Below are 27,874 nucleotides of genomic sequence, written 5' to 3'. Positions count from 1 at the left end.
AATCTCTTTATTGTTTTTATTATTATTAGCAGTAGTAGTGGTATTTTTAGTAAGCGTTTGAATTCAGCATCATTGTAATTGTGTATTTATACACTGGTGTTTTGCTACTTTTACTCAAGTAAAATATCTGAATACTTCCTCCACCGCGAAACAAATACTCTTATGAATTTAATTTTCGGATTTCATCAGTAAACTGAATATTGTTGTGTCCGGTGAGGGCACATTTTTCCAGTTAGTTGGAATTATGCAGATTACGAAAGCGCGTGGCCCATTGGCTCGTGTTCCAAGCTCCGCCTTAATGAAAAGCTGGCCCAGCGCGTGACACCCAAAGGAACCCGAGGAAACACGCGCTGACCTGGAGCCGCTATCGGCCTGGTGCTGCGCGTGTGCTGCCGTGTCTCGTCTCGTCTCAGGAGGTTATTTGGGAAGTTCTCCCCGGCTCTCGCGCTCATGGAGACCAGACAACAAGGTAAGAGTCGGTGTCGGTGTTCATGTTGAAGACAACTCTTTATTTTGATCTGATAATGAAGCTGCACACGTCACCGTTTTCTGGTTGCAGGAGTGGAGGATGAAATAGTAGCTATAAATAAAAAAATACTGGGAATTGTTCAAAATAATTGGAGTGATAACTTGATTCTGCACGTGCGCTTAAATTATAGTGTAATATTTAAACTGCCATGTATCATTTTATCAGTACAACGTACACATACAAACAGACACACAAACGTGCCATTCATCATGCTGCTTTTTCAAGACATTTCTGATGCAAAGCTGCTTCAGGAAGCACATAATTATACCCTTTTATTAAATTATACAAACAAATAAATATACAGACGTGACGCTCCAGACACTTCTATACAGTTAGCTGGTGTTCTGAAGGTTTGTGTTCATGTTTATTCAAGAGGTCAGTCCTGTGGCTGCATACTGTTTCCTGTGTTCGAGTCTACCTGGTATTCAAATGCACGAGTTTCAGGTATTCCTGTGTCATTTGTAGATCAGCTATTTTCTCTTGATCCCTGACATCCACAACATTGTGCTATGATCCACTCCTGCGTCTTCACTTGCTTTGCACAATGCAAAACACTGAGCAATGTGAGAGGTGTGTCCAGTGCCAACCACGTGCTTTGGCCTTAACTGGCTTTGAAGGGCATGCAACTCTTTCATGATCTTGTTGTAACACGAGTGGCATTAATACAGCCTGTAGTTTTAGTGCTGACAGTGACGGGTGCTGTTGCAAATTCACTGGAATCATTCCCCAACAACTCTTAATTGACACTCACAGTCGACCGTGCATGCAACAGTTGTTGCTCTTTCAGTCAGCTTATGGTTTACTGAGGAATGGGGATTTGAATGGAAAAGGTCACTGGGATAAAGGTAGTGTTTGTTTACGCCGGTAGCTAATTGCATTTGATCATATATATATATATATATATATATATATATATATATATATATATATATATATATATATATATATATATATATATATATATATATATATATATATATATATATATATATAAACTGGGAGTCAGCAGGACTTTGTGGCGAGTTAGAGGCTGCAGCGGGGCTAAAAGCTTAAACTTTTCCTGATAAATGTGAACTCTGTGTATCTTGATATGAATTTGGAAAAATGGCCTCTTAAAAACGATTAAGTGTTTTACAGGAGTATTTAAGATCTGAAACGTGGACAGAGCAAGGTTCATATACAGTATTTTTGTTGTTGGTCATGTTGAAGGCCGACTTCAATTGATTTTGCAGCCATATGACCATCCCCAGGCCTCTGATTTAGCATAGCCACATGACCAGCGGGCCAAATGGGAGTCTGATGACCAAAGGTATTTCACCCCAGAGAAAAGGAGAGGGAGAGGGGGGAGGGAGAGAAACAGAGAATGGAGACTATAGATACTTTTCATTGACTTTACAGTAAAGCCAGATAGCCCATGAAATATATCACACTGATCTGATGAGTGCTATGTTGTCGGAGTGATATTCCCATGCTTTGATCCGCTAAAACGAATGTAATGTAAACGTGATCCTTGACTGATACTGTATGGCACCTCTCATATGTTTCACACTGAGATCTGTGACCTTTTTCTCCCTTAAAAGCGTGGGCTTAGCAGCCTAAATGGAGAAGTTTAACCAGAAGGGAATCATTGTCACTGGCTTTACGCCGGTCTGTTCCTCCTGCAGAGCCGGAGTATGGTGTAATGAGATTTCATCAGCAAACGGGGAACTTGGATTGCTCAATAACCTTTTTGTGTATTCTTGGTTAATTGTTACAAAAGATGCCATTGCTATCTCTGCAGGCAGAGGTTTGCTCCCTGCCATGAATCCGGAAAATCCTCTTTAAAACGGCTCCAATGAGCTCAGACCACGAAGGGTCAACACTTCCTGTTCCTGTGCCAATGCCGACTCTGATAAGCTGCTTGGAACAGACATCACTGTTATCGAGTTACTGACAGGGCCGGGATGGACACTGGAGAAACGTGTGTGTGTGTGTGTGTGTGTGTGCATGTGTGTATAACCAGTGTTCTTGTCTCCTCTCGCCCTGCTGCCTTGCTCTGCTGCAGAGTTGTACTCTGGTGTTCTGAGTGACGCAGTGGTGGACTGGGGCAGCATGGGTCCTGGAGAGGAATGGGTTAACTCGGCCAAACACCAGGGAGAGCAGGGTAAGACTCATCTCTCCCAGATAACAAATAAATAAATAATAAGATAATAGATCCACGCTGAATCACACGGTGGGTAAGGATGCTGCTGCACACAGATCGCATCACAGGACGGGACGGCTGATGATCACTGACTGGGATGTTGGAGGAAGTGCAGCGTGTTTGACAGATTTTTATTTTCAAGATCAGTGCAGCAGCAGTTTTCTTCCTCATGCGATTCAGTGTTAATATAACCGCTAGTAGTCAGGAGAGTGAGTGAGTGACTGTGGTCTTAATTTATCAATTTAAATTGGAGGAAATGCCATTCTGCTAACTTGAGGTTTTCAATTTCAGATAAATTGACCTTCAGAAGTGACTTAACACAGAGTCTAAGTAAGACTTTCTCTAAAGCACGGCTGCAACTAATGATTCTTTTTTTTTTTTTTTTTTAATAAACTGCTTATTAATCATTGTGTGTCTGTAAAAAGCTAGAAGATTGTGAAAGATTTTCATTAAAATCTCCCAGAGCCCAAGGAGACGTATTTAAAACGGAAGAGAAGACAGAGACACGTTGACTCAAAAGATCATTTATATAATATGATAATTAATATTTAGGTCAGGGCTGTTCTTGACCCAAATACATTCATACAGTGAATCTTAATACAGCTTAATAATTGATGCCCCTTTAATGACACATCCTTGAACTATTCAAGTATGATTTTACATGTTCAGATGCATTAGGTAATGCATCTGAACATAAATCAGCTTACTTACATTATCAGATGAATAACAGATATACGTGTGGGAAGTGAAACAATCTGACACAGCATCCCTCTATCAGAAAAACACAACATTAGCTAATACTGCAGGAGGACTAGTCTTAGTTATTGGACTTCAGTGGTGCAAAATAAATCAAATTTGCTGTTGGGGCCCCTCAGCTGTTGCCCAGTTTGCTCAGTTGGGAATCCAGCCTGAGTCAGAGGACTAGTATAATGTATGATGGGCACGATGAAGACACAGAGTGCATGCATGCAAAGCTTTAATGACATAAGATGTTTAGTGCCACGTTAAATAGAATTTGCATCTCGGTAACAAATGAATCATTGATTACTTTTCCAGGAGCTGAGACTTCTCTTTTAAAACTCGCTCAGAGGGAACTTCCTGTTTTTTTTTTGTCAATAAAGTAAAACTCCATTGAAAGGTGACTCATCACTTGCACAATAAGATGAATCAAGCGCTTCCTGTTTAGTCTACTGAAACTGTGTTCAACTGTTAACTTTGCTCAGGTTTGAATCAGGCCGTGTCTGACCCCTCTGGCGAGGAATCGGTTAAAAGACGCTCATATGGCGACTGCTTGGCTCCAGTGGCCCCAAAGGGGGAAAAGCTGACTGAGAGGAGTAAAATGTCCCCATCAGGGGACGATCAGTGGGGTGAGACATCAATGTCTCACTCTGACAGCTGGGCCATGTCCACCACTTGGGATATGCAGCTGGACGGCACAGGTGAAGAGGGATAGACTAGAGCTAGAGCCTGTAGATTAGAAAATCTCCCATCACTTCTCACCATAACTGACCTCGGGGGAAGCTGAAGTCACAATAGAGCTGTAGCTGCTTCTGAGGTCAGGTCCTTTTGGTGATATCTATTCATTTTGGGGGGATATTATAGTCAGATCTGGGTACTGCTTGTCTTATTTTGACTACTCTCAGGCCAACCAATAATATGAAAAAGGATGTAAGTGTTGGCAGTGCGCGGATCCGGCTTTAAACTGACATTGACCATGTTGGGCCTAAATCAAACAAAAATACAGAACACGTAAACTTAAAAAAAAAAAAAAAATCGACAAACCCAAATAATGAAAGCAAGAGACTTTTTATTTTTGGTGTTTGGTCAAAAAGTTGTGCGTCGGAGGAAACTCGTGACCTTCTAAAATCCAGGCGTTGTATGTCCATAGAACATGCTATCAACTTCAAACGGTGTTCGTCTGTGATGTACATGAGCATGTTTTGAAGTAATATACTGTAGATGGCAAATTTAGTGGCATAATAGGCCTACTTGCACAAGATAATCACTTGGCAACTTTTGGCAAAGTTGCCTGTTCACATTGCTTTAAAATGTTGCCTGCCATGACCTGAAACTTCTCATCGATCCGCTCGGCTTAGGATCTGAGCTTTAACCAATTCCATGCAGTGAACCATGACTGGGGTCATTAACTTGTTTCAGCATTCCTCACATTCCTGACAAATGGCGACGCTACAGCGGTGTATCACATGACCGGGGCGGTCTTTCTTAACCAACATCCAGTTTTCATGGGTCACATCACAAACTATTGGTGTTGATAGTAAAAGAAGCAGCTTTTTATTTTCCTTAGTGACAAACTGTACTCCATGTGGCTCTTACAAACACTATTTACATCTTTCAGACACGTGATAGAAACTCCCATAACACACACACACACACACACACAGCCTGTTCTGAACTGTAATAGCAAACATGTGCTTATGTCCTGTTTACTTGTATACAGTAGCTGCTTCTCTTTTAAGTTTTCAATTCAAATTCACGAGCTAAATACCTTTAAAAACCCTAGAAGTGTGAACATTACTTAAGAAACCTAATTTAAGTGGAGATGGTTATTGTTGTGCTGACTTCTTAGCATGTTTCGTCCATTTCTCAAGCGCATTTCATGTTCAAGTTAATGAATGAAACGGTTAACGTTTCATAATTTCCAGTTGCCTGCCTCCAATTAATACTGACCTGATAGAAAGTATTTAAATCGGTGCTCTTCCTGGCATGTTTATGGTCATGTCATGGCCATGTGAACATGAATAAAGACTCGGATCGTAATACGAAATGCACGAACAGACATGAAAAGCTTCCGTCTTAGCCGCACGGGGTTTAAACATCTGGTGTGTGTAGTGCTACACTTGTGTGAAATGTAAATGTGTTTGCTGCATTTAGCATTGAGCCCCTTAGATTTTCAAGTACCTTTTTGAGCAGGATTGTGTTGTTGTAACTATTGTCAGTGGATAGCTAGTGTTTGTCCGTCTCCACTAACCGGACACTGTCCTCACCTGTCTTATGATGCTGCCACATCAAGAGAGAGGACACCTCACAGCAGGTACTGTGATTCTTTTCCATTCTGTAGAAAAAGTGGTGTTTTCTAGATGCGGTTTACATGCAGAACGTTCACATGTCCACGACCAACATAAGTGATATAATTACCTGCATGTGTTCACATTTCTTGGGTCGTATGTAAAGTTACACGGCCGTCCCCCTGCTGGTGCTGTGTGGTACCCGTCGGTCTTGATTTACTGTCCACAAATGTTGCTAATCAGACTCAAACAGTTTGTGAAAACCTGTTGCTCTTGACATCATTCAATCAGGTTAAAAAGAATATCGCAAGTTATGAAGTGGGGACAAAAAACATCACTATTCTGAAAATGAATGTTTAATGGTTCAATGCATTTCTGCTGCGTCATATGAGAATCAGCAAACGGCTTCCTTGCTCTGCATGGACACACAGTTTCATTCATAAACACGTTTGAAATGTCTTATTGTTTCTTGGAAGTGCATGCAGTGGTTTAGTTGTGGATCAGCGTCTAAAGAGTGTGTGGGGGGGAATTGTGTGTATTTGACACAGTGCTGTTTCCAGAGGTACAGCGTGACGGTAGTAGAACAAAGTGTTTCTGGGAAAGGCAGAAAGAGAGAATATCTTCTAACGACTGCTTCATAATCTGTTCAGTTTTGGTTCCACTAAAATCCAATATTGCAACTTTTAAAGTCAATCTGTCCCCAGAAACGGCATCTTTTGTGTTTGTGTAGCAGTCTGTAGTGTCCGGCAGCAAGATAATCCACCTCAGTTAATCCAGATTAAAGCTCTACGTTCTGCCGCCACAGATTACATAACTGTCAGAGGCACAGTCAGACATGTGGACTCGGACACAGAGGCCGTCAGTTAGCAGCACACAGTCAAAACAACACAATTGGAAAAAGGGCGGATACAGTTTAGAAGTAGGAGAAACAAAGCGTTCTGTCTTTCACGTTTAAATGAAAGTACAAATTAGTTAAACTTGTCATTGACACCAAGAAGAAGTACATTACATCCATTTGGCAGACGCTTTGTTCACTGCAACTAACCATATGTGCTTCTATATGGACAATAATGTGCAATATTGATGCTTTTGATTCCAGGAGCAGATGCTGATTATTTTTTTTATTCATTTTTTTTACTGCACTTAAATGTATTTATTTCATTCACAGATCTTTTTCTGTTTGTGTGTCTTCTTCACTGTTTTATAGTTCACAGAGGTTTTAATTAACATTCCACCGTGTGTGTGTGTGTGTTTCATTCAGGTTTTTTGGACTCTGAGCCACTGAGAGAGACTGATGAAGATATGGCGTCAGAAGTCCACTTAAACAGCTTGACGGAGGAGGAGAGAGAGGAGATTCAACAAGAGTTGGCTAAAGTATGTTCCCACGTGCACGCTCGGAAAGAACAAGAGGTGTTGGATCGGATGAAGACCGCTAAGTAGCACTCTTTCTCTTTTTGTGTGCGTCCAGCTGGAGGAGGAGATCGGTACGCTGAAGCAGGTTTTGACGTCCAAAGAGAAGCAGCACACGGAGCTCAAACAGAAACTGGGCATGTCTTCGCTGAACGAGCTCAGAAACAACTTAAGTAGAGGCTGGCACGACGTGCAGACCACCACAGCGTGAGTTAATTGTGCGTCACAGCTGACGGATAAAGAAACGGTTTGCAGGTTTGATTGAGTTAAAGTGAAGAGGGAGAAAGTCTGTTTGTTTCTGCAGCACGTGACTAAATAGGCTTTTCTGTTTGCTGTCAACAAAGATGCCCTTTACAGGACACGCAATACAAAGAGTAGGTAGTTCTGTTTCCTAACAGATATCACAAACCTAATTCTACAGACATAATCCTCTGCTCTTATCTGCACGACATGTGTAATTGTTATCTCTGTTGCACTCACTGTACCAGACATCATAAACCTGGTTAAATACACATGCTACACAAAGCTAAAGGCTATTGCTGACCCCCATGACACAGTTAACATGTCACAATGATCTTTAACTGTATTATCGGCAGGGAAAAAAGCATCTGTCATGTTCCCCCAAATCAGGATAGGACTTGTTTGAAGAGATCGCTTATTTTAGTGTGCAGAGAAATAACCTCATTTCCTGGTTAGACTATCAGCTGTAAGCTCTCACTCAGACACCAAGAGACAGAGCGGAGCAAGGGGGTCGTCTCCAGTTACACTTCAACCTGCAGATCACTTTACACACACACACGGTCGACGTCCTCATCTATAATGAAGCAGTGAGGCCACAGGAGTGTAAGATGTAAGCTTTCTCAAAGAAAACAGAGAGTGTTGTTCAGTCTGTCTGCTGCTTGACTGACAAACACATTTTGCTTTAATTAAAAGTGAGATGGTCAGAGGGAAAACTTCATCTTATTCAATAAAACAGATGTTCACAAACTGCATCATTCTAGTTCGGTAATAAAGGGCAGTATATCGCAATGTATGTCAGTCATTGTTTTACAATCGCAATAAGACCATATCGGGACTTAAGTATCGTGATAATATCTCTAGAGAATATCGCCTCTGGTGATTCCCACCTCTCCTGATGGTTATTATTATATGAGTTTGTGTTTACGTGTTTGTGCCTGTCATATTTGCATCTGTATACATTTGTATGAATACTGTGTTTAGGGAGTAATAATGACATCATTTTTAATTCTTGTTGTCTCAGCTATAAGAAGACATCAGAGACGCTGTCCACAGCCGGACAGAAAACCTCGGCTGCCTTCAACACACTGGGCAGCGCCATCACCAGGAAGTTTGGGGACATGAGGTACACAACGATGTCATACATTCATTATTTGCAGAACATGGTCTGTGTTGACGTCGGATCTATCACGCACACAGTGTGGACACGAGTCACCCACTGACTCCGGTGGCTCTGTTGACGGTTGCGCTCTGCTGGACACGCGGTCGCGTTGTCTCCTTGAGGCAGGAAATGTGTCGTTTGCAGTCATAAACACATTTACATATCCAAACAGCATCATAGCCCCGGCCTATCCATTCAACACTGATGCGTTCCCACTTTTATCTGAGCCGCATGTTTTGTATTTGTGCGATCCATCGCCGCCTCTCAGAGAGGTTTGACTCTTTGCTCTATGCTGCTCAGGGGGGGGATTGAGATGATGTAAACCTGCTTTAAGCTGCTTTCTGTGGGAGCCGACGGGCCAGAGGCAAAGTCTGTCCTCCTCAGTCGCGTTCTTTTTCTTGTCCTGTCTCTTTGCCGCTCTGTCAATCTGTGCTGCTCTGTTGGAGACACTGCAAGTCAACACAAGTCTGCATTGTTCTGTGTGCAATAACTACGGCACTGTGTATGGTGACAAGAAAAAGCGAGAGAACGTGGGCCTGCGTGACTTCATGTATCCTTAGGATGCGTAAGATAAGATGATTGGAGGGACAGCCGCATGACAACACACAGTAAAAGTTGTTGATTCATTTCAGCAAAAAGAGTCCAATGTAACTCGAGACGGTTTGGATTATAAAGCTAAAAGAAAGTCCAGAAACGTTTGTATTACTTTGACAAAATCCGTTTATTTATAAAAACAACATAACAGAAACAAGTTGTAAAACTGTTATATCTCCTGTAACGTGTTGGCAGTGGCAATGCTTGAAAGACAAATGGGCTATTGTCACTTCTGTGTACACTGCAGCGTCTTATGTGTTTGGAGTATAACGTACAGAAGGAAACTATGTTTTATCTTTGATTATTCCAGCATGGTTGGTCTAGAGTTTCTGTTGCCTCGGAGGTACGTCCCTGTGGTTCATTCATGGTGTGCATATGTATGTGCACACACAGTATGCATGTTTGTCTTTTTATTTGTTTGCAGTGTGTGTGTGTGTGTGTGTGTGTGTGTTTGATGTGTGTTCTTGCAAGTCATTTTGTCATATCAAGTGTTTTCCCACCATTTAATTCTCAAAGGATGCAGGCTATCATGCTGTCTGTCTGTCTGTTGTTTTTGTGCAGTTAAAAATCAGATTGTGTTTCTGTGCCACTACTGTTAATTCTGCCACATTTCTCTTTCAACACCTAACTCTTCATTCTTACGTCTGCTGTGTGTCTGCGTGATCACGTGGATATTTGGTTTGTGTACAAAGCTGTTTCGTGATCGTCGGTCGATTCAGGGTTTCCTTTAGTGCGAGTGTGGATCGGATTGCTGTGTTTTTGTGTGTTTATAATGTTTATCTTTAGAACATTGTCATTTTGTCAGCACACCTGTGTACAAGTGAGATAAGATAAAGTATCGCGTTGACCAATCTAGTTCCTCACATTCATGTTGTTCACTTGCTGCCACTTTACTTCCCCTAACAACAGATACGAGTTGGTAGTTTTACCTTTCATGGTGACGTTGTTTGTATTAATAACGTAAATGTTCTGCCCGAGTGAAAGAGTGTGACTGTCAAAGTATCTCTAAAAGAGATTGTTTTTCCATCTTCCTCCATGCTTCCCAAGGTCCAACTCTATCGGGTAAGAATCCCACCGCTGGTTGTGTCACATTAGTTGTTCCTCACGAAGGCGTCTCGACTCACGGATGACTGTTGGGAGTGGGAACAGTCTGAGTCTCTTGAGTAAATGCTGCTGCCATGTTGGACCGCAGCACTCAGTCAGTTGCTTTTCTCATGTCAGAATCCGATCGAAATGACTTTGGTCTCCGACACTCAAAGAATCTTGTGAACAAGTTGTATTTAAGTGCTTCTGTTTTTTTTCTTCCATTTTTGGCCAATTTTAAATGATTACTGAGTTGCATCCCTTCATGATATCATACCACAGATGTAATATCCTTTGGTCTGTGTGGAGGTCTGAGCTGTTACTCTACTTCTCTTCCAGTATATTGATCAGCTTTTCCCTTTCCTCTCCATTTCCTCCTCTAATTGGCCCTGCGACTGTCGAATGAGCACAATGTCAAAAGAAACGCATAAAAACAATGATTTCTCCTGCTGTGTGTGTAACCTGTGCTAATCGTTAACTCCTCTCTCACCACGCTCTCTCTGGGGACAGCTACTCTATCAGACACTCTATGAGCATGCCCACCATGAGGTAACCACTCTGCTTGCTTGTGTGTGTCAGTTTTCTCTTTCTTCTGATCTTTGTACTCTTCACATTGTTCAAACACCTGGTCCAGTGCTGCTTCGGTGTGTCAGGAGTTCTGTGTGTTGTGTTGTCCGGCCGATCCATTCTCGTTAGTGCGATACATCTCGGGAGGGAATCTCTTCAAATGTGGCACAAAGGCTGAACGGATTGGATGTTGGTGGTCAAAAGTCACTGTGACCAAGCGTGCGTCTCATTCTCGTGAGGGTGATATCTCAGGATAATTAATTTTGCCAATTATTATAACTAATTATGATTTCTATTTGGCACAAAAAATATGAAATAGTTGACATTTTGGACAAGCGTGGATGTAAAACTGCAACATGAGTTACACGACTGGTTGGCGGAGGCATTTAACCGCGAGGCAGCAAACTGTGTAACGTGTGCCTCCATTAACATTTATTTAGTGATGAGAAACCTGAAAAAATAGAATACCAGATGTTTTAACCTATCACTGTAAATACTTGCTGTTATAGCCAAAACAAACAGGTCATCAAATAGTTTTGTGTTATTGTTCAATGATAAAGTAGAATGTCTTTCTTTCTTTTCTCTACAGAAACTCTCCCAGCTTCAAGTCTTTTGAGGAAAAAGTCGAGACTACAGTGTCCACTATCAAGGTAAGCGCTGTTTGAGAGTGAGAGAGCATTATTGACCATTATTAAGATTATGATGCAACAAAAACACATGTTTTCTTCTAAATGGTCCCTATATCCCGTGTCTGTATGCTGTAAAAAAAACGCTGCCTCTGAACGTTCTAAAACGTCGGTGAAGCAGAGAGGACTGAACGCTGTGATTAGCTTACACTCCTGACTCCTGCAGTGAGCCGGCTGGTTATTTATATTCACACTGATCCTCATACAGTCTCTGTAGCGCTCAATGTTAAAACAAAAACCGTTTGAGTTAGTTCCTGAAACTTAACATTTCCACTTGTATGTTGAAATGAAACATCCCTCTCATCCTCTTATGTGCTCACTGGCATTGTGTGAACGTGGAAGTCTTTGAAAAACTCTGAGCAAAAGAGGGAGAAATGAGCTCTTCAGTGACGATGACGGCACATTTCATGTTGATGCATTTTTCCACAGACAAAGGTCGGCGGTCCGGAGACGGGAGGCAGCTTTGAGGAAGTCCTCTCCTCCGCAGCACATGCCAGCTCTCAGGACACGCCCACCAACAACAGCTCCTCCGAGAGGCCGTGTTAGAGCCTTCAACCAGGAACTCGTGTCACACATCTGCTCAATGCGCTTGACTGAATTGTTACAGAATACTTTTGTTTGATCGTGTTAACGCAATGAGATGCTTTTGCGAACAATGTCGTGTCCGCTTATTAAGTCTCCTTACACTTGGATGGACTTTCCTGCAACCTCAAATGCTTAGACTGATAGAAAATTGATGCAATTTATTGTTTGGACCACAAATGTAGATAAGCCTTAGTTTAAAAAAAAGGATGAGCAGCAGGATACCCTATACTATGTTACATTTTCAACTACTTTGTACTAAAACATTTCTCTCTCGCTCTCTCTCTCCTGTGGGCAGACTTTGCAAATAGAGCCAGTCATACTACTTTTTAAAATCACAGCTGACACGTTTTGGGCTGCTAACAGTTGGGGCCGGGCCCTATTTGAATGCTGAGTCTTACATATTGTGGCATGTTGAGTGAGTCTGTGCATTCACACCATATAAGACTAACGAGTCTATAGGAAGAAGTGAAACACTGACTGCATGGCTGACTAGAAAGATGTGACGTCGTGCAACATCGGATTATTCCCTTCTGACAATTGAGTCTAATGCTGGAAATAAAAACACGGTTTTCTCAAATTTAAACTGCTGATATTCATGTTTTTAAGCTTGTTTTGAAGTGCTGTAGCTCACATTAGTGCTGGATTCACACGCAGGTGTAAAACATGACATCGTAACTCTAAAATGGTCCAGATAACATGAAAGCCTGTCTGTGTAACTAATACACAGTCAAATATGAATATGACTTCCTACTGCTGCTTGATGTTGCTTCAGAAGCACAGATCTGATTTTTAACTCTTCTTGGTGCAGAACTAATCCGATTAATGCTGAAATACGTCTTTTTTACTGCTTGTTCTGAAAAGATTGGTGCCACAAAACACAAAGTCAAATGTAATGTTCGAGTAAAAACATCCTGTTTTTCTTTAACGAGTCGTTCCGTTTCCAACATATAAACTGTTCTGTGTTTCATGTTATAAGATCTTATTTTCTTTGCTGTGGTTTCAGAAGATACGATGAAGAAGAAATGTTTAATAAAAATCATGTTGAAGCATTCAAACACTGACGGATGTTGTGTCGTAAGAAAAGGTTGTCCGGTCTGCCCGGTTACCAAATAACGGGGTCTGCATGTTGTGTAATAAGAGAATTAACTGCAGTATATATTTGACCTTTTGTGTTGGTTTGAAATCAAACTTAACTAAACTGCAGCTTCAGGAACTTTTTACAAATGTTTTTACTAAACTTCTAAAACCCAAAGACACAATACATCAATCTGTATTCATGCGATTAATTATAATAACACCATTATACATGACTGATGGATCGATATTAAGGATAATTTAAACCAAACCAAATATGACAGATTTTTACAATAAACACTGAGAACTTTGACTGAACCTGTCGAAAAAACACATAACATGTCAAAATGTAATAACAAATGTATTTGTCCATGAACTGGAAACATACAATAAAACCTGTTGCTGGAAAGAAATATTGGAGTTTATCTCTACATTACATCTGGGCATTGATATAAGTTTTAATACATTCAACCCATATGTAGAAGACGGCTGAAGCTCCCAAAACTGTTTTTCCACCGATCCCGTGACGTGTTTGTGCATCGTCGTACACGCAGTCTGTGTTATTGCCTCTACTCCACTACGGAGGTGTTTGTGTGCGTTACAGTCACGAGGTGTGCGGCGTCGTACGAGTCTGTGAAGATGAAGCGCCGGCCGTGTTCGAGCCGTCGGATTTCTTTGTTTCGTCCGTTTTTGTCATGTGACTTCCTCTCTCTTCATTCAGAGCGCTGAGGAGCTGGAGCACGTCTGGGTGGTGGAAACGGCCTGAGAGAGAATTCAATTCATAAAAAGTCTGCACCTACATGTCATAATTGGTTTAAATTACTATAAAAGACAACCCATTAAATACATATATGTACGTAAACATTGAACAAATGACACAGAGAAAAGAAAAGAAAGGCGATGTGCCACAATGTGAGACACTTAAGTGATGAGATCCAGTGGAGAAGAGAGAAACAGATGTGAGAAGGAGAAGACGACTTGCCGTTGGTGGAGTCAAAGAACTCCTGAAGTCTTCCCGGCGTTCCCTCCAGCTCCTCATACTCGTGAGCCTGCAGGATCATCTCCAGGAGGTCAAACTCTTTCACCAACCTGGCCTCCTGACTGCTCTGAGTTTCATATTCCTGCAGAAAAAAACAACACATTCTGGTAGAATATAATCACAAGGGACACGACAGCCTCCTGTTAGATAAGTTGAATGGTCATTCGTGAGCTACACACACAACAGAGGCGTACCTCCCACAGCCCGTACATCTCCTGTTTGAGTCCCTCCGGCAGAAGAGCTGATAGATGTCTCATCGCTTCCTGAGAGAGAGGTGAGGCGGAGAAATGAGAAAAGCCAAACAGCGACGGCTTCATTTTATTCAAACCCGTCATCGTTCACTTCAAAGTTCCACTCAACGGACTCTATTGTGTTTAGATCATGTGGTCACTTGCCTCTTCTCGCCTGTGTTTCTCAGCTTTACTGATGTTGTCCGATGGAGCGATATCTCCCACAATGCACTCTGCCATGTCATGAACCAGAGCCAGTTTTATGCATCTAAAGTATGAGCATGATAGAAGTTAGTATTCAGGTATTTTGCAATACATCTATTAAAGAGCTACGTTCATCCCAATGGATTGGAAGAAGGTCTGGGTGCAAGATGTGCGAATGAAGTACCTGTCCTTGTCCACTGTGGGGTCTGTGATGGTCAGAGACATCATGGCCATGCGGTACATGTGGTCCGATACACTCTCTGGTTTCTGTACGTTCCTGTACACCCATCCAGTCCGTGGGACCCTCTGCAGGTAACAACAACCACAACCCACAAGTTATCAGTGGCACAGAAAAGGGGAAGTTTATAGACACCGACTTCACAACAAATGTTGTTTGACAGCACATTTGACGTTTTAAACAAAACTCCACTGGCTGCAGGTCCTGGGAGGTGAATGTTTCCTGTTTTTGTAGTATTTTGTGATAATGTTTGTTTTAGCTGTTGATTGGACAAAAGGACACAGATAAGATCGCTTATGCTTTTTTTTTTTTCTTACTCTCAAGTTGTAATATGATGGTAGTAGTATGTGTGGGTGGGTGTGGGCAGGGAGAGAATAGATAAGCTGCACTTTGGGAGAAAAAACACTGTCTAGCAGGCAGCTCCAGCAAAACAATTTACAAGCTACAGATTGAGCGTCAATACACTTCAAATTATTTGTTGTTCATGTATTGGCCAGGGACCAGATCAACAGAGCAGTGGTCAGAGTTTGGGCGTCTTACTTTGAGCTGTCCGATAAGTTTCATGAATTGCAGCATATTGCTCATGGTGGCCGCCATTACTGCTGGCTGACCCGGATACAGACAACAGAGTCTGACGGTGTTTTGCTGATGTAGTTGCGTAAAGCCGCCGCTAGATGGTAGCATAGATAGGATAGAGATAGAGGTACTACACTTATATTCTCTGTGACTTTAGAGCTATTTTTCTATGTAGGTGATTTAATGTTTGCCATTCATTTTATAACTATTTGACTTGATCTTATTTTATCCTTACTTTGAGCATAGCAATATAAACCCGTTACTTCATAACTGTAGGTGGCGGTAATGACAACAAGCGACAACGTACATGGCCACGAAGAAGAAGCAGTGTTTACCGGAAGTAAGAGGAGCGGGTGATTTGAAGACGTAAACAAACCTTTTCGTTAGCGTGAACTTTAGCGGAACATTTGCCAAAATGCTGAAGAAGGCGCCTAAGTTGAAATATATTATCAAAACGAAATCGAAGAGTAACATAAATGTGGGGCCGACGTCAGAGGCAATGGTGAGTACGTAGCCATTAAGTCTAACGTCAATGTTTGTTAGCTTTGTTTGTGGCTAACGCTAACTAGCATAACTGACTCATCAGCTGATGAATAAACGAGCTAATTTCTTCTAATTGTCTCAGATTGAACTCCTGACGCTGCTGTTTCTGAGCAGCCTGGCCGAGGAGGCGAAGTCCAAAGCTTTTGAAGAGAAATCTGCAACTATCAGAGCTCATCATCTCAGAGCCATCTCCAAGGTGAGTTCAAAGCACTAAGCTAACGTTACACCTGTGTCTTACCTGTATTTATATTTCTCTCAGAGTCCATTCAACATTACACTTCGCTACAACATTGTCTGAAATGGCCACACATTAGCAAACTGTCAGTTATTCATACACAGACTGCAATCTGCGTCTTATCTATGTCTGTATTACAGGTTTGAATGCTTCATGTTTAGCTGCTACTATTATTTTCATTATCAATTAATCTGGCAGTTATTTACCCGATTAATCGTTTTGTCTGCACGTGCAAAATAATAATGAAAGTTGCATGAGGATTTCTATCGATGGAAACTGGGGAATCTTATATTGTCGTGCTTGTTTCATGATATGATGGCCCAACATTGTTATGTGAAATCAAAGTTATGTACAAAGCTAGTCACAGCTTTTAAAATACTTTATATGTTTTGTTGAAGATGTTTTATTGGCATGTTCTGCATAAAAGGAAATGCATCTCTCATTTTCTGTAAATGGCCCACATCTTAATGACTAACAGGCACCAGAAACAACCCACATAATGTATATATTTTCTTTTACAGTTGATTTATATTGATCTTAATTTAGTTTTTGGAGCAGCAGTAGCTCAGACCATAGAGACCATGACAGTGTGAGTGTGGACTAGTAGCTGGAGAGGAGCCAGTTCACCACCCGGGCACTGCCATGGTGCCCTTGAGCAAGGCATCAAACTGCTTACTGCTCAGGGCTGACCATGCAGCCCCATTAACTCTTAACATACCTCCACAACAACTGTGGGTGTAAAATAACAATTGAGTGAAAAAATAATAATTTCCTCCAAAAGGGATTAATAAAACCATTATTCTTCTTTTTAATATGCAGCGTGTTTATTATTCTTAGATTCTTTTGTTTAAAACCCATTTTCTCATGTCACTTAAACCTATTTCTTATTCACATGTCAAAACAAAATGATTTTACATTGAGTGCATTTGAATTTGATTTAATATAACATTACAGGACCGAAACACACTTTTCTGCATTCTTGTAAATGCTTATACTTATTACATTGTCTAGAACTGATGTTGACAGTTATTGATGAGATGTATAAGTGCTTCTTACTAATAATTATTTTATTTCACACTTTTTGATCAACAAGAAATGGACTAAAAAAAGGTTGGTTTTTTTCATTATAGAAAATGCTGAAAAAATCTCGGGGGTGAAGACGGCGAAGTATGTCATCGCCTTCATTTTAAGACCATTATCATGAATGACAGCAGCAATTTTTTTATGATATATAATATGTTTTCATCTGGAATGTACATTTTGTTTTTTATTCTATCCTTTGTGTACCCGATATCCTGTCATGAGTTTTTTGTTCTTTATTAAATTCTTGTGGATCTTATGACTCATATTTAGTCCTTATAGTCACTAAACTTTAAAATGCTCAACATAACCGCTTGCTCATGTAATAAACTATAATATAACAATAATATTATATCACAAAATCATCATGGTCAGCATTGATTGCCAAGAAAAAACATTTTATTTCTCTGTAGGATCCTTTAATGTTGTCAGACACGTGTAACAATCAGTGTCTAAAACACCAACTTTTAGTGGACGTAACCTTCTGCTGCCATTAGGTCAACCGACTCATTAAACGTGTCAAAAAAATGCAACAAAGACGTTCTGTAAAAGCAACGGCAAAAAATGTGCTGAGCGTATTAAGCTTTGATCTCAAAGTTGTGGACAGCTTGAATACGTTTCTACTTCCAGATCTCTTCTCGCTCTCTTATCATCCGTCACGGTCAATGTTTATGCCTCACAGCTTCCTCGGTGAACATGGGGCTCAACCCCCCCCCCCCCAAATTCCTCACTTCTTCACGCTACATAGATCATCTGCGTTGGTGCTGTCCTGCTCATACCTGATCCCTGCAGGGTTCTTCACAGGCGGGTGTGTGTGTGTGCGGGGGAAAAAGTCAAATTGACATCGTTGAATAGCCAGATTGTAATGTCTATGGGGTTTTTATTGAAAAAGATTGTATGTGTTTTTTTTTCTTCTGCTTAGCAGAACCTTGGTAGCAGGTGGTGACCAAAAATCAGTTTTTGGTTTGTAGTACAGTGCAGTCTTTCGTCATAAGTTCAAGATGTGTCTTTTTCGAGCCTTGGCCAGTATAAAAACAGTAGATTTAATACAACAACTTTAGTGCATCATTTGAATTTTAGATCACGTGAACATGATACAGGTATATATAGATACATATGTCCTTTATTATTAACTCCCCCCTTTTGCTCGCTGTCCTCCATCTTCATCATGTGCCCGTTTCCCGTCATTCCTCTCGGCAGTTGAGACATTCCTTGGCCTCCAAACGGTTATTTTCTTCAAGAATCTGATCTGGCTCCCCGGTGAGCGTAGCCGTGTCGTGTTTATGTTCGGCGTCAGGTTGAGGAGGTTGTTACTGCACCTGCCCTGCTGTTCTCTCCGTGATTCTTATATTCTCACAACAGAGCCCTCGAACACTTGCATACTATTAATAATTCCATCTCAGTTTCCAGCAGAAATCCGCTTTAGGACGTTAAACCTCTTCACACTCTCCTGTTGGAGAATCCAATCTATGGTGTAGTGCATGAAGATTGATGGATGATGTTGCTCTGGCTGCACATCCAGCGGCTCACAGTCTTCTTCCTCTATTAAAATAGAAAAGTAGCTCTGTGTCTGAGCACCTGTTGACAATTTAAGCCCAGCCAGCGTAGCCCCTGTCCAGCTCCTCCGTCTGGCAGCGTAACCATCAGCTCCGTCTCTCAGATGAAAAAAATCTCCCTGCAAAGCTCCTGATGATTTCTCTTTTGACATGTCTCCAGACAAGCCCAAAGAAAGCACGGCATGTTATGATGATAACTTGCTGTGCTTTTCCTAATAAGGAGCACATGGTTTCAAAGTGTGTCATTGTTTCTGTTCACGTCTGCCCCGCGGAGGCAAAGAATCAATTCGCTCTCACAACACTCTGACAAAACGTTGAGAAATGAGCAAAAGCTACAAACTCAAATTTTTTGAGTCTATGAGATTTGACAGGCTCTGAAAAGGATTATGGACTAAAGCAAAGAATCCCGAATTGCAGCGGGAAACTATTTCCAAGAAGGCGGGGGGGGGGGGGGGGTGAGACTCAGGCGAGTTCAAATCTGTTTTGAGAACCACAGAGTTCCCAAAACATGTGATAATACACACCGGGACGCCAAACAACAAATCCCCCGGAGCCCACAGCTTTTATCACCTTCCAGCGCTTTTGTGGGAATCGCAGATTCTCTCCGACACCTCCAGCCCTCTTGTTTTATGTTCTCATTGGGAGGTAGTCAAATCAATCTGTATTTGTGGTATTCACTCCCTGAACCCAGTCTACATTGAAAACCCGAAGTGCCCAAGCATGGCTTTAGTTGAACTGAATATAAAAAGCGTGGGCAATTGATGATGGCAGTATGTCTTTATTTCTAACCCATCATTGTGACTTCATCCCGCCTGTGTGGGAAGAGTAATCTTGTGATGACAAAAAAAAAAAAAACATAGTCAAGCTTTATCGGTAAATGGAACCACATGAGGAGATATTTTGTTGTCTTGGTCACACACACACACACACTCGCCCTATTTTCCATTAGGCTGAGGGGAGAGTTTGACGACATCATGTTGATACAAATCATATCAAACTGCTCAGATAATCATGTATTGGTCAAAAGATCAATTGATGTCTTTATGAGTATCATGCAAATATTGTTTATTTTTTTAAACATTTCACCACTGGACACAAAATGTGTTGTACTTCACTGAAAAGTGGATTTTCAGTGAATTTCGACATCAGATTGTGTAAGTTGCCCATTGGACCACCGTAGGCTTCCAGTTGGTCACGCTCGCACCGCACACGTCCTCAACTCAGATTTACAGTGTGCACAGATCAACTTGTACGCAAACATGCGAGTGAAGTAACTATAAGCAAAACACATTTTTGTGGGGCGGAGGTATAGGGGTGGGCTTTAAAAGACACAGAATTGTGAGGTTTACTCAGCGAATACGTTTTAGAGCGTTTGACACGTGAGGATAAATGTGTCGTTGTGTAGGCATTACAGTATTATTCCATTTCTGTGACAAGAGACCCTGTTTGATGTGATAGAGCATCAGGAGGAGGGTCATGAAGGACGGGTAATACGGGAGAGGAGGTAGGGAGTGTGTGTGTGTGAAACAGCAAAGACGAGCCCATAACGGCTTACCTAATCAGACATTAGAGCATTTGATGGTTTTCCTCTGCGGTTTGCTCTCTGCATGGCTTTCTGCCGGCGTGCGTGATCGCATGGAATGTACACGGGATTCTTCTTCTTCTTCGAGAAAACATTTTGCCGAGCTCTGCACTCGACCGCTCTCCCGCCCAGACAGGAGTCTCTGCATGGGTCCATTTGAATGAATTCTTATGGATACCTTTTTTTGAAATGTACATCGTGGGATTTCGCTGACTGGATCGATGCCGTACTGAAAGGTGAAGGAAAATGCGGATGCCGTCGTTAATTTGGTTCCTGCACTTCATGAATCTCACGAAAGGCCTGGATGGCACAAGACGTAAGTATTCATGCATAACTTGTCACTCCCACCTCTCTTAATACTGTTGTTAGACATGGCTCCCGTGAAATGTGTCTTATCTTTCCCCCTTTTCCAGGAGGAGGAAGTAAATAGTAGACAGACACGACATATGGAGACAATAAATGTGTTCTTTCAGGGAAGAATGGGGTCATATATCACCAAGGCTTTTACCTACTTGCACACTATGAATTTGAAAAGCTTGGCTCATGTGTGTCGGCCTTTGTCTCATAAAACCCTGTTGCCTGTAAAGTTTCATTGCATAAATTGAGCACGCTTGAGTTTGTTTTGTTTCATTTGCACAAGCACAGGAAGACTATACAACTCTTTTGTAGTCATAGCATATCTGGAACCCCGTTATCCACAGGCAGTTCCTCCGTGAGCAGACTCTGTCCGGCAGGTTGTGCGACATGCTCTGCCCCGAATGGCTGTCTGTCCTGCAAACCTCGCCTCTTCTTCCACTTGGAGATGGACGGGATGCGGCAGAGGGGCACCTGTGTGTCTTCGTGTCCCCGGGGTCACTACGGCATGCGCTCTCCACACATCAGCACCTGCGCAAGTAGGTACCAATGGGCACATGTAGGAATGATAGAAAAGGTGTTTTTGTGACTGATTTGTGGCAGTGTTGAGAGAATAAAACACTCCACACTGGTCACTCTAAGCTGACCACAAGTTAATTTCCACTGGCCTGCAGGGTGCAAGGACGACTGCTCTTCCTGTTTCAGTGAAAACTTCTGCACACATTGCCACCCCGGTCACTTCCTGTTCTGGGGAAAATGTGAAAACAGCTGTCCAGATGGGCTGACGGCGAACACAGTGCTGCGAGAATGCATAGGTGAGCCACCGTCCAGCATGATACTCATGCAGGCTGTGTGTACAATGTGTGTTTGTGTGTCTTTGTGCATGCAATAAGGTCCATGATGTCGTGGGATCTACAGAACAGATGTTTGTGTCCCTCTGTCTCAGAGTGCTCTATAGACTGTGAGATGTGTGTGAGGAGCACCGTGTGTGTGAGCTGTAGAGCAGACCTCTACCTTCTCCACGGTCAGTGCCAACTCACCTGCCCGGCGGGATTTGAGTCAGACGTGCAGCTTATGCAATGCATCCCCCAAGGTGAGAAAAATTCACTTCCACCAACTGTTTCCACACAGTTAAGAAGTTGAATACACTGAATGCGTTCCAAATGTGTATACTTTTTCTTTTTTTTTAACTTTTAGTTCATACTGCAGCTTCCCCTACAAAGTGCGTACTGTTGCGTATTCAATCGGGACATATTTGAAGTTTAACCCTCTTGCTCATATATCCGCTGTGCAGAGGTTTGTGGGTCGGAATAGCCAGAAAAGCGACCGGATGCAGACATCCTGGTGTTTTTTTTTGCTTACTTCACTTGACATCCTAAATATTTTTCTGGCATACTATAAAGTATGGTACTATTGGTACTGGAGCGCACAAGGTCTTAAGTTTTAATCTCCCGCTACCTGTGAGTACTTTGTCGTCATCATCATCATCTCTCTCCTCATAGTGCACTGTGAGGTTGGGGGATGGACAGATTGGGGTCCATGTGTTCGCAAAACGAGCACACAGGCCTCCAGGAGGGGACAGGAGACACGTGACCGACAAGTTGTGAGGTCTCCGAGTGTCCACGGGGACGCCTGCCCACACGTGTCAGAGAGCAGGAAGTGTGCCCTCAAAAAGAGACCAGAGTAGGTTGTTATCAGTGAGAGAGCGGATTATAGACTGTTTGTTTATATTGCAGAGATATTCAACTTGTTATCGCACATTTTACATTGGCTGTTTAGACGAATGTAAATTCACAACTAATGTAAATTGTAAAGGTGTATTCATCGAAAAGATTTATCTATGCAATCCAAAATAAATTAATAAACCGGACGGGTGGATCTGATGTTCTTTTATACAGTTATTGTGTATCTATAAAGTCAACACTTTCGCTGCATCGCTTGAGCTTATGTGGGCTTCAGCTGAATCAGACATTTCATATGAATTCCAGTTCTGTGCTAAATTGATGCCACTTGTGGCCAACCATTGTAAAATAACTTACTGATTGCCTAACTTGACTGTGATCAGTTTATGTCTGATTGAAAGTTTTTGAGGACACCTGTGCTGTTTCTACTACAACCATACATTAATTACTGTCATAAGGCAAAGTGCGACATTTTAATTAGTATGCATTAAAGTCAAAACCGCTCGGATGATACACCTCTGCACATTAACTACAAGACCACCAAATGTTAACAGAATGTAAAATGATATAATATTAATGTATAAATATTTTTGTAAAAAATAAATAAATCATGTAGTACGATTATTGTCTGTATATATATATTATTTCTATACATTAATATAGTAATAGTATTTATAATATTATTAATGTTATTTATATTACTCATATTATATTAATTTATGATATTATAATATGTTAATTGTACATATATATTGTATATATTAAATATTTTTGTTTAAAAAATGCTTTATAAATGCTATATAAATTATTATTTATATATTATATGTCTGAATAATTTTTGATTGGATATTGTGCAACCCAATGATCGATATAAACATGACAACACATCAATACATGAAATAATTAATTGATATACAGCACAGACTTTTATACAGTCTCGTGTGTGTATATCAGGGCTCTCCACGCGTGGACCCTGACGCACGTCACGTGCTGCGCTCAGCTGCACTGACGTTAGATCTGCACAACATGTAGAGGACATTGTAATGTAGACGGTGTGAGGTCCGTCCAGCAGCTCTGAAGTCAGTTTGGCCCAACGGCTGGAACAAGCGTCCGAACAACAAACGCAGTTATCGCTTTGACGTACTTAACTTTATAACCAACATTTAAATGCTGCTGTTTACATTTATGTGTCTGCACTTCTGCTGAGGACGCTTCTAGAGTCACCTCAGTGTCCAGGTGAGTGTGTTATTAATTGTGAAGGTAAATAAGTCTGTAAGCGCACTGACGGCTAACATGCTACATATGCTAAAGCAGCTGTCACGTTAGCATTGGCTAGGTGACTGTTAGCTTGACGTTTACCTCACAGTATCTTTAGTAATAGTGTTGTATCACATTTAAACAGACGAGACTCTAACGTCCCCTGCTGGGAATATAAGCTTGCTTTTTATTTATTTGAAGCAGCTAACAAATTAGCTAAAGCTAGCTTAGCAGTAGTTTGGTTTGCTCTGTCAGACAGGCGGAAAAGAGGCCTTTGATATAACTCGTAATGAAGTGTAAATTCAGGGATGTCAGCCTGTCCCTGAAGTCACATTTCTTAAACACGTTTAATTTGCAAACTTTATTTCACTGATGTATGTTAGCAGGAACCACAACTTCATACTGCGTGTGTTTGAGGGCGTTCCCAAAACAATCAACAGAGCGGTTGCTTTGCCTATTCAATTTAAATGTACAGTTACAGTTGTGTAATATTATGCAAGTCTCCCTAGTCCTGATTTGCTGTGACAGTGCTGTTTCTCTTTGTAGCATGGCAGGCTGTGGAGAAGTGGACTGTTCAGTGAATGCCCTGGCTCCCTCCAAGCTGATAGAGGAAGTAGGAGACACTACAGACTCTTCCAGTTCCACCACCCTAACCCCGGAGTGTGCCATCTGCCTCCAGAGCTGTGTCCACCCAGTACGCCTCCCGTGCTTCCATGTTTTCTGTTTCTTGTGTGTGAAAGGTGCCTCCTGGCAGAGCAAGCGATGTGCTCTCTGCCGACAAGAAGTCCCAGAGGACTTCCTGGAGCGGCCGGTCCTCCTGTCGCCCGAAGAGCTGAAAGCGGCGGCTGCAGGGGTGAGCCGAAGCGGAGCGACCGGGAGCGGTTCCCGGGGAGACTATGCATGGTACTATGAGGGGCGCAACGGCTGGTGGCAGTACGATGAGAGGACCAACCGCGAGCTGGAGGAGTCTTTCGCTAAGGACAAGAAGATCACAGAGATGCTGATTGCCGGGTTTCTGTACGTGGCCGACCTGGAGAACATGGTGCAATATCGGCGAAATGAGCATGGCCGCAGACGCAAGATAAAGCGGGACATTGTAGATATCCCCAAGAAGGGCGTCGCAGGACTGAGGTTAGACCCCGAACCTGTCCCCATTCTTTCTGTGCCAGTTGTGACCCCAGCTGCAACAGAGCGCGTCAGCTCAGCGGCTGGATCGGACACTGATGGCCAATCACAAGCTTCATTCTTAGGGATGATGGCATCTCTTCCCCCTGTTAGACCTCCAACACTCCTGGGGAGCCATCTTACCAGTCCCCTTCCTCCCACGCCGTCAAGCGTGGAAGAGTCCTTCTCCCAGCTCCTAATCAGCCAGCCAGGCGGTGAAGAGGTGGAAGGAGACGATGAGCTACAGACGTACGAGTATGCGTCCGGCAGCGGTGAAAGTGAGGAGGAGGAGGAAAGGGAATGCGAGAGAGGGGGAGCAGAATCGATGCGGAGACACAGGCAAAGACCGTTAAGAGAGAGCCAGCCGGCCAGGATGCCTCCGAGGGGCGGGCCCTCCAGCTCCGCTCTCAGTCTCCGCTCACGGAGTCCTGATGGACAGTGCACTGTTACAGAAGTGTGACTGGGCAACGGTGCTCATCCTTTCATCAGGTTGACAAAAAAAAAATAGTATGCATCCTTAAAGGTCCCATGAAATGGAAAAATACCGTTTATTGTGTTGTTTGTGTCACTGGGTGTATTTTACCGCATCCATCATGTGCCAAATATGATCCTAAAATGTATCTTACTTATTTTTATGTCAAAAATATTCAAGGGTCTCCATCCAATTGAATGTAATGTTAGTTTTGTATGGGATCCGGTAAACCTGCAGGTCTACAAAGGTAACCAGCCGTACTGCTGTGTGCTTCGATGTTATAACTGACAGCTCTCTCCACCCTTAACATATAATTACTTAACATCTGGCATAAACGAATGTTTGTTTTCTTTCACCCAATATTGTGCTTCATGCAGAAATGCTGAAACAGTTACAACCAGGGAAACAGCATTCAGAGAATATTTAAGGTGTAATCTTTGAAATTATGTCTGGAAATCGCCTGACACTCTGCAACCCCAGTTACAACATTAAAGCCATTTCAAGGGACCTTTAACACATTCATTTCAGCCTTTTTGTGAAGACTTAAAAAGTCAGTTTCAGCCAGCAATACACTGTAATGGTAGTCATGCATCGCCCTCAGCAACAGGTTATGTAGTGAAGCATAACAGGCCAACAAAACTTTGGCAACTTCTTGGTCAATGTTGTCCAACAAAAACTACCATCTGTTACTGTGACATAGCGATCCAACTGCGTTTGAAAGGAAACCACACCCTCTTTGTTCTCATCTTTTGAGCTCATTTTTAACGTGGCTCAACTCAATTGTAGCAGCTTTATGTAAATGTTACAGAGAGATAAAAGCTCACATTTTCCTGCTTGCGGATTAGGTTTTTTTCGATGTTGAGAAGTTTGCATCAGGATCTAATTATTAATATTTAAATGAGTTTGTGTGTGTGTTTAAAGGGCGGAGGGACTGCTTTCCCTCTATTTCACTGTGGACGTCTTGTTTTAGTAACGCCGTGTGTTCGTGTTGTGAGTGGAGTTGGGTGCTGAAAAGCTACTGGCAAAACCACTGGAAAGTATCGAGCTGTGTATATAGAGCGACTCATTTGGATTTCTATTTCTTGTCCTAGTACTCTCGGTACTATCGGAGCACTGACGTGTACTTGGACCATCTCAAGCTGTCCTCACATGCTCTTTGTTCCTGCTATTATTTTAACTGTCAACTTCTCGCTGTTGGTGTCTCACCATCTGAATTACCCAAACAAACTTGTGTGTGTGGGATTGTCCTTGTATTTTTGTCAACTTATTAAATGTCTATAATTTAAAATCATATGTTGGATTGTTTTAGTTTTTAATGGAGGAATACTCAGCCTGTTTGAAATGTGTCGTCTGCATGTAGTGACCGTCAGAGCCCACAGGATGGAGCTGTTTCACAGATTAAGCAGCTTTTGACTCCACCTGTGGTTTGAAACCGTTTCGTTGGTTGAAAACCTGCCAATGAAAGCAATAACATTGTTCTCAGTCCTCTCCCTACATAATACCATGGTTGTTTTTACAGCGTTGTGGTGTTGGTCTTGTCTGATACATGCCAACAGGGTCTGTGGGACCAAGATTACTTGCATTTACTGGTGCTGATTCCACTATGGTCCTGTGAATATACAGGTGTGTGGGAAACCGAGACAGTTGCCACTAATGCAGCCCAGCGGCAGCGTTTGCCAACTGAAGGAAACCACAGGCTCAGTGTGTGCAGATGGGCCGTGACTAGAATTAGAGACGTATCTTAATGAGCCAGACTTTCACAGAACTCTTCTCTGTTACTTCAGTGACGAGGATGGGGACTTTTTTAACTGAAGATGTGGTTTCTGCTTTGGGTATAATTTACATCTGCAGCTTATAAAATATGCTCAGGCTCCTTCATAAAAATCACATCCATCGTTACTTCACATTTAAATTCATGTCTTCTTGTCCTCGTGGCAGGGTTTGGTCAACACAGCTGTGGTGACATCAATTTATTAAAATTTATATCCAGTTCTTGAGAAATCAGACAATTTTTTTGTGTTCAGTAGGGCTGCGATTGGATGTTATTAGATTAAAATATCTCTCGATTAGTTATTTTTTTGTTTTTTGTGCTCGACTTATTTCTGAGAAACTTATCAGCACATCTCTGGTCAACAAAATAGTTTCTTTGTGGATATGTCGATTAAATCAACTGATCTTTTGGTCAACAAAAGAGAGTAAGTCAATTAGTTTCTTAAGTCGAGGCCAGCCCTAATGTTCAGTATGTACTGTATGTATTTCCTTTACTCAGGTGAAACATAGGGATTTGCAGCCACCATAAAAATATTAATGGGAAAACTGCACCAAGTTGATTACTTTTTTTAAATAATAATTTGAGAAACAACAATCTCTCTTCTCAGGATTAGACCGACATTAGCGTCCGTTGAACCAACTCGCTCCCATCACATTCATTTCAGTGGAGCAACGGACAGTAACACGCTCTACACAATGTATGCACGCACACACACACACTTGTATTCAATGGTCGAGACACAGACACACCTGTATT

The 27,874-nt window shown here is 42.0% G+C and overlaps 5 protein-coding genes across 7 annotated transcripts; 4 read left to right on the top strand and 1 right to left on the bottom strand.

Annotated features, from left to right (window-relative positions):
• Positions 1-346: 346 nt before the first annotated feature.
• On the top strand, positions 347-13,122 carry tpd52l1 (tpd52 like 1). 2 transcript variants are annotated; one of them, XM_079290565.1, is made up of 10 exons: positions 347-469; positions 2,574-2,672; positions 3,935-4,150; positions 5,743-5,763; positions 6,999-7,111; positions 7,206-7,354; positions 8,409-8,510; positions 9,451-9,483; positions 11,380-11,440; positions 11,906-13,122. In XM_079290565.1, exons 1-10 carry the CDS (start codon positions 451-453, stop codon positions 12,020-12,022), a joined length of 930 nt encoding a protein of 309 aa, XP_079146691.1. In that variant the 5' UTR covers positions 347-450; the 3' UTR covers positions 12,023-13,122. The 2 variants fall into 2 exon arrangements, with proteins under 2 accessions (XP_079146691.1, XP_079146692.1); XM_079290566.1 differs by lacking the exons at positions 3,935-4,150; positions 5,743-5,763 and adding an exon at positions 3,003-3,041.
• Positions 13,123-13,266: 144 nt separating this feature from the next.
• hddc2 (HD domain containing 2) lies at positions 13,267-15,443 on the bottom strand (the record flags this gene model as incomplete). The annotated part of the gene is made up of 6 exons (XM_079290567.1): positions 13,267-13,897; positions 14,118-14,256; positions 14,369-14,433; positions 14,566-14,672; positions 14,793-14,914; positions 15,387-15,443. 6 exons carry the CDS (start codon positions 15,441-15,443, stop codon positions 13,740-13,742), a joined length of 648 nt encoding a protein of 215 aa, XP_079146693.1. The 3' UTR covers positions 13,267-13,739.
• Positions 15,444-15,777: 334 nt separating this feature from the next.
• cenpw (centromere protein W) lies at positions 15,778-17,533 on the top strand. The gene is made up of 3 exons (XM_079290623.1): positions 15,778-15,924; positions 16,048-16,161; positions 17,331-17,533. Exons 1-3 carry the CDS (start codon positions 15,838-15,840, stop codon positions 17,355-17,357), a joined length of 228 nt encoding a protein of 75 aa, XP_079146749.1. The 5' UTR covers positions 15,778-15,837; the 3' UTR covers positions 17,358-17,533.
• A 2,888-nt stretch (positions 17,534-20,421) lies between these two features.
• Positions 20,422-22,883, top strand: LOC306793013 (R-spondin-3-like). Of its 2 annotated transcripts, none has more exons than XM_079290432.1 (5): positions 20,422-20,734; positions 21,120-21,311; positions 21,447-21,587; positions 21,719-21,865; positions 22,275-22,883. In XM_079290432.1, exons 1-5 carry the CDS (start codon positions 20,665-20,667, stop codon positions 22,457-22,459), a joined length of 735 nt encoding a protein of 244 aa, XP_079146558.1. In that variant the 5' UTR covers positions 20,422-20,664; the 3' UTR covers positions 22,460-22,883. The 2 variants fall into 2 exon arrangements, with proteins under 2 accessions (XP_079146558.1, XP_079146559.1); XM_079290433.1 differs by lacking the exon at positions 22,275-22,883 and adding an exon at positions 21,970-22,255.
• A 634-nt stretch (positions 22,884-23,517) lies between these two features.
• Positions 23,518-26,628, top strand: LOC306793658 (E3 ubiquitin-protein ligase rnf146-like). Its single transcript, XM_079291359.1, has 2 exons — positions 23,518-23,690; positions 24,258-26,628. The coding sequence occupies exon 2, from the start codon at positions 24,259-24,261 to the stop codon at positions 25,333-25,335; it is 1,077 nt and encodes a 358-aa protein (XP_079147485.1). The 5' UTR covers positions 23,518-23,690; position 24,258; the 3' UTR covers positions 25,336-26,628.
• Positions 26,629-27,874: the final 1,246 nt, after the last annotated feature.

This window comes from Melanostigma gelatinosum (genome assembly GCF_949748355.1).
Source record: "Melanostigma gelatinosum genome assembly, chromosome: 19".
NCBI classification, from domain to species: domain Eukaryota; kingdom Metazoa; phylum Chordata; class Actinopteri; order Perciformes; family Zoarcidae; genus Melanostigma; species Melanostigma gelatinosum.
The sequence above is the reverse complement of the archived record's forward strand: the minus strand, read 5'-3'. Positions and strand labels throughout refer to the sequence as shown.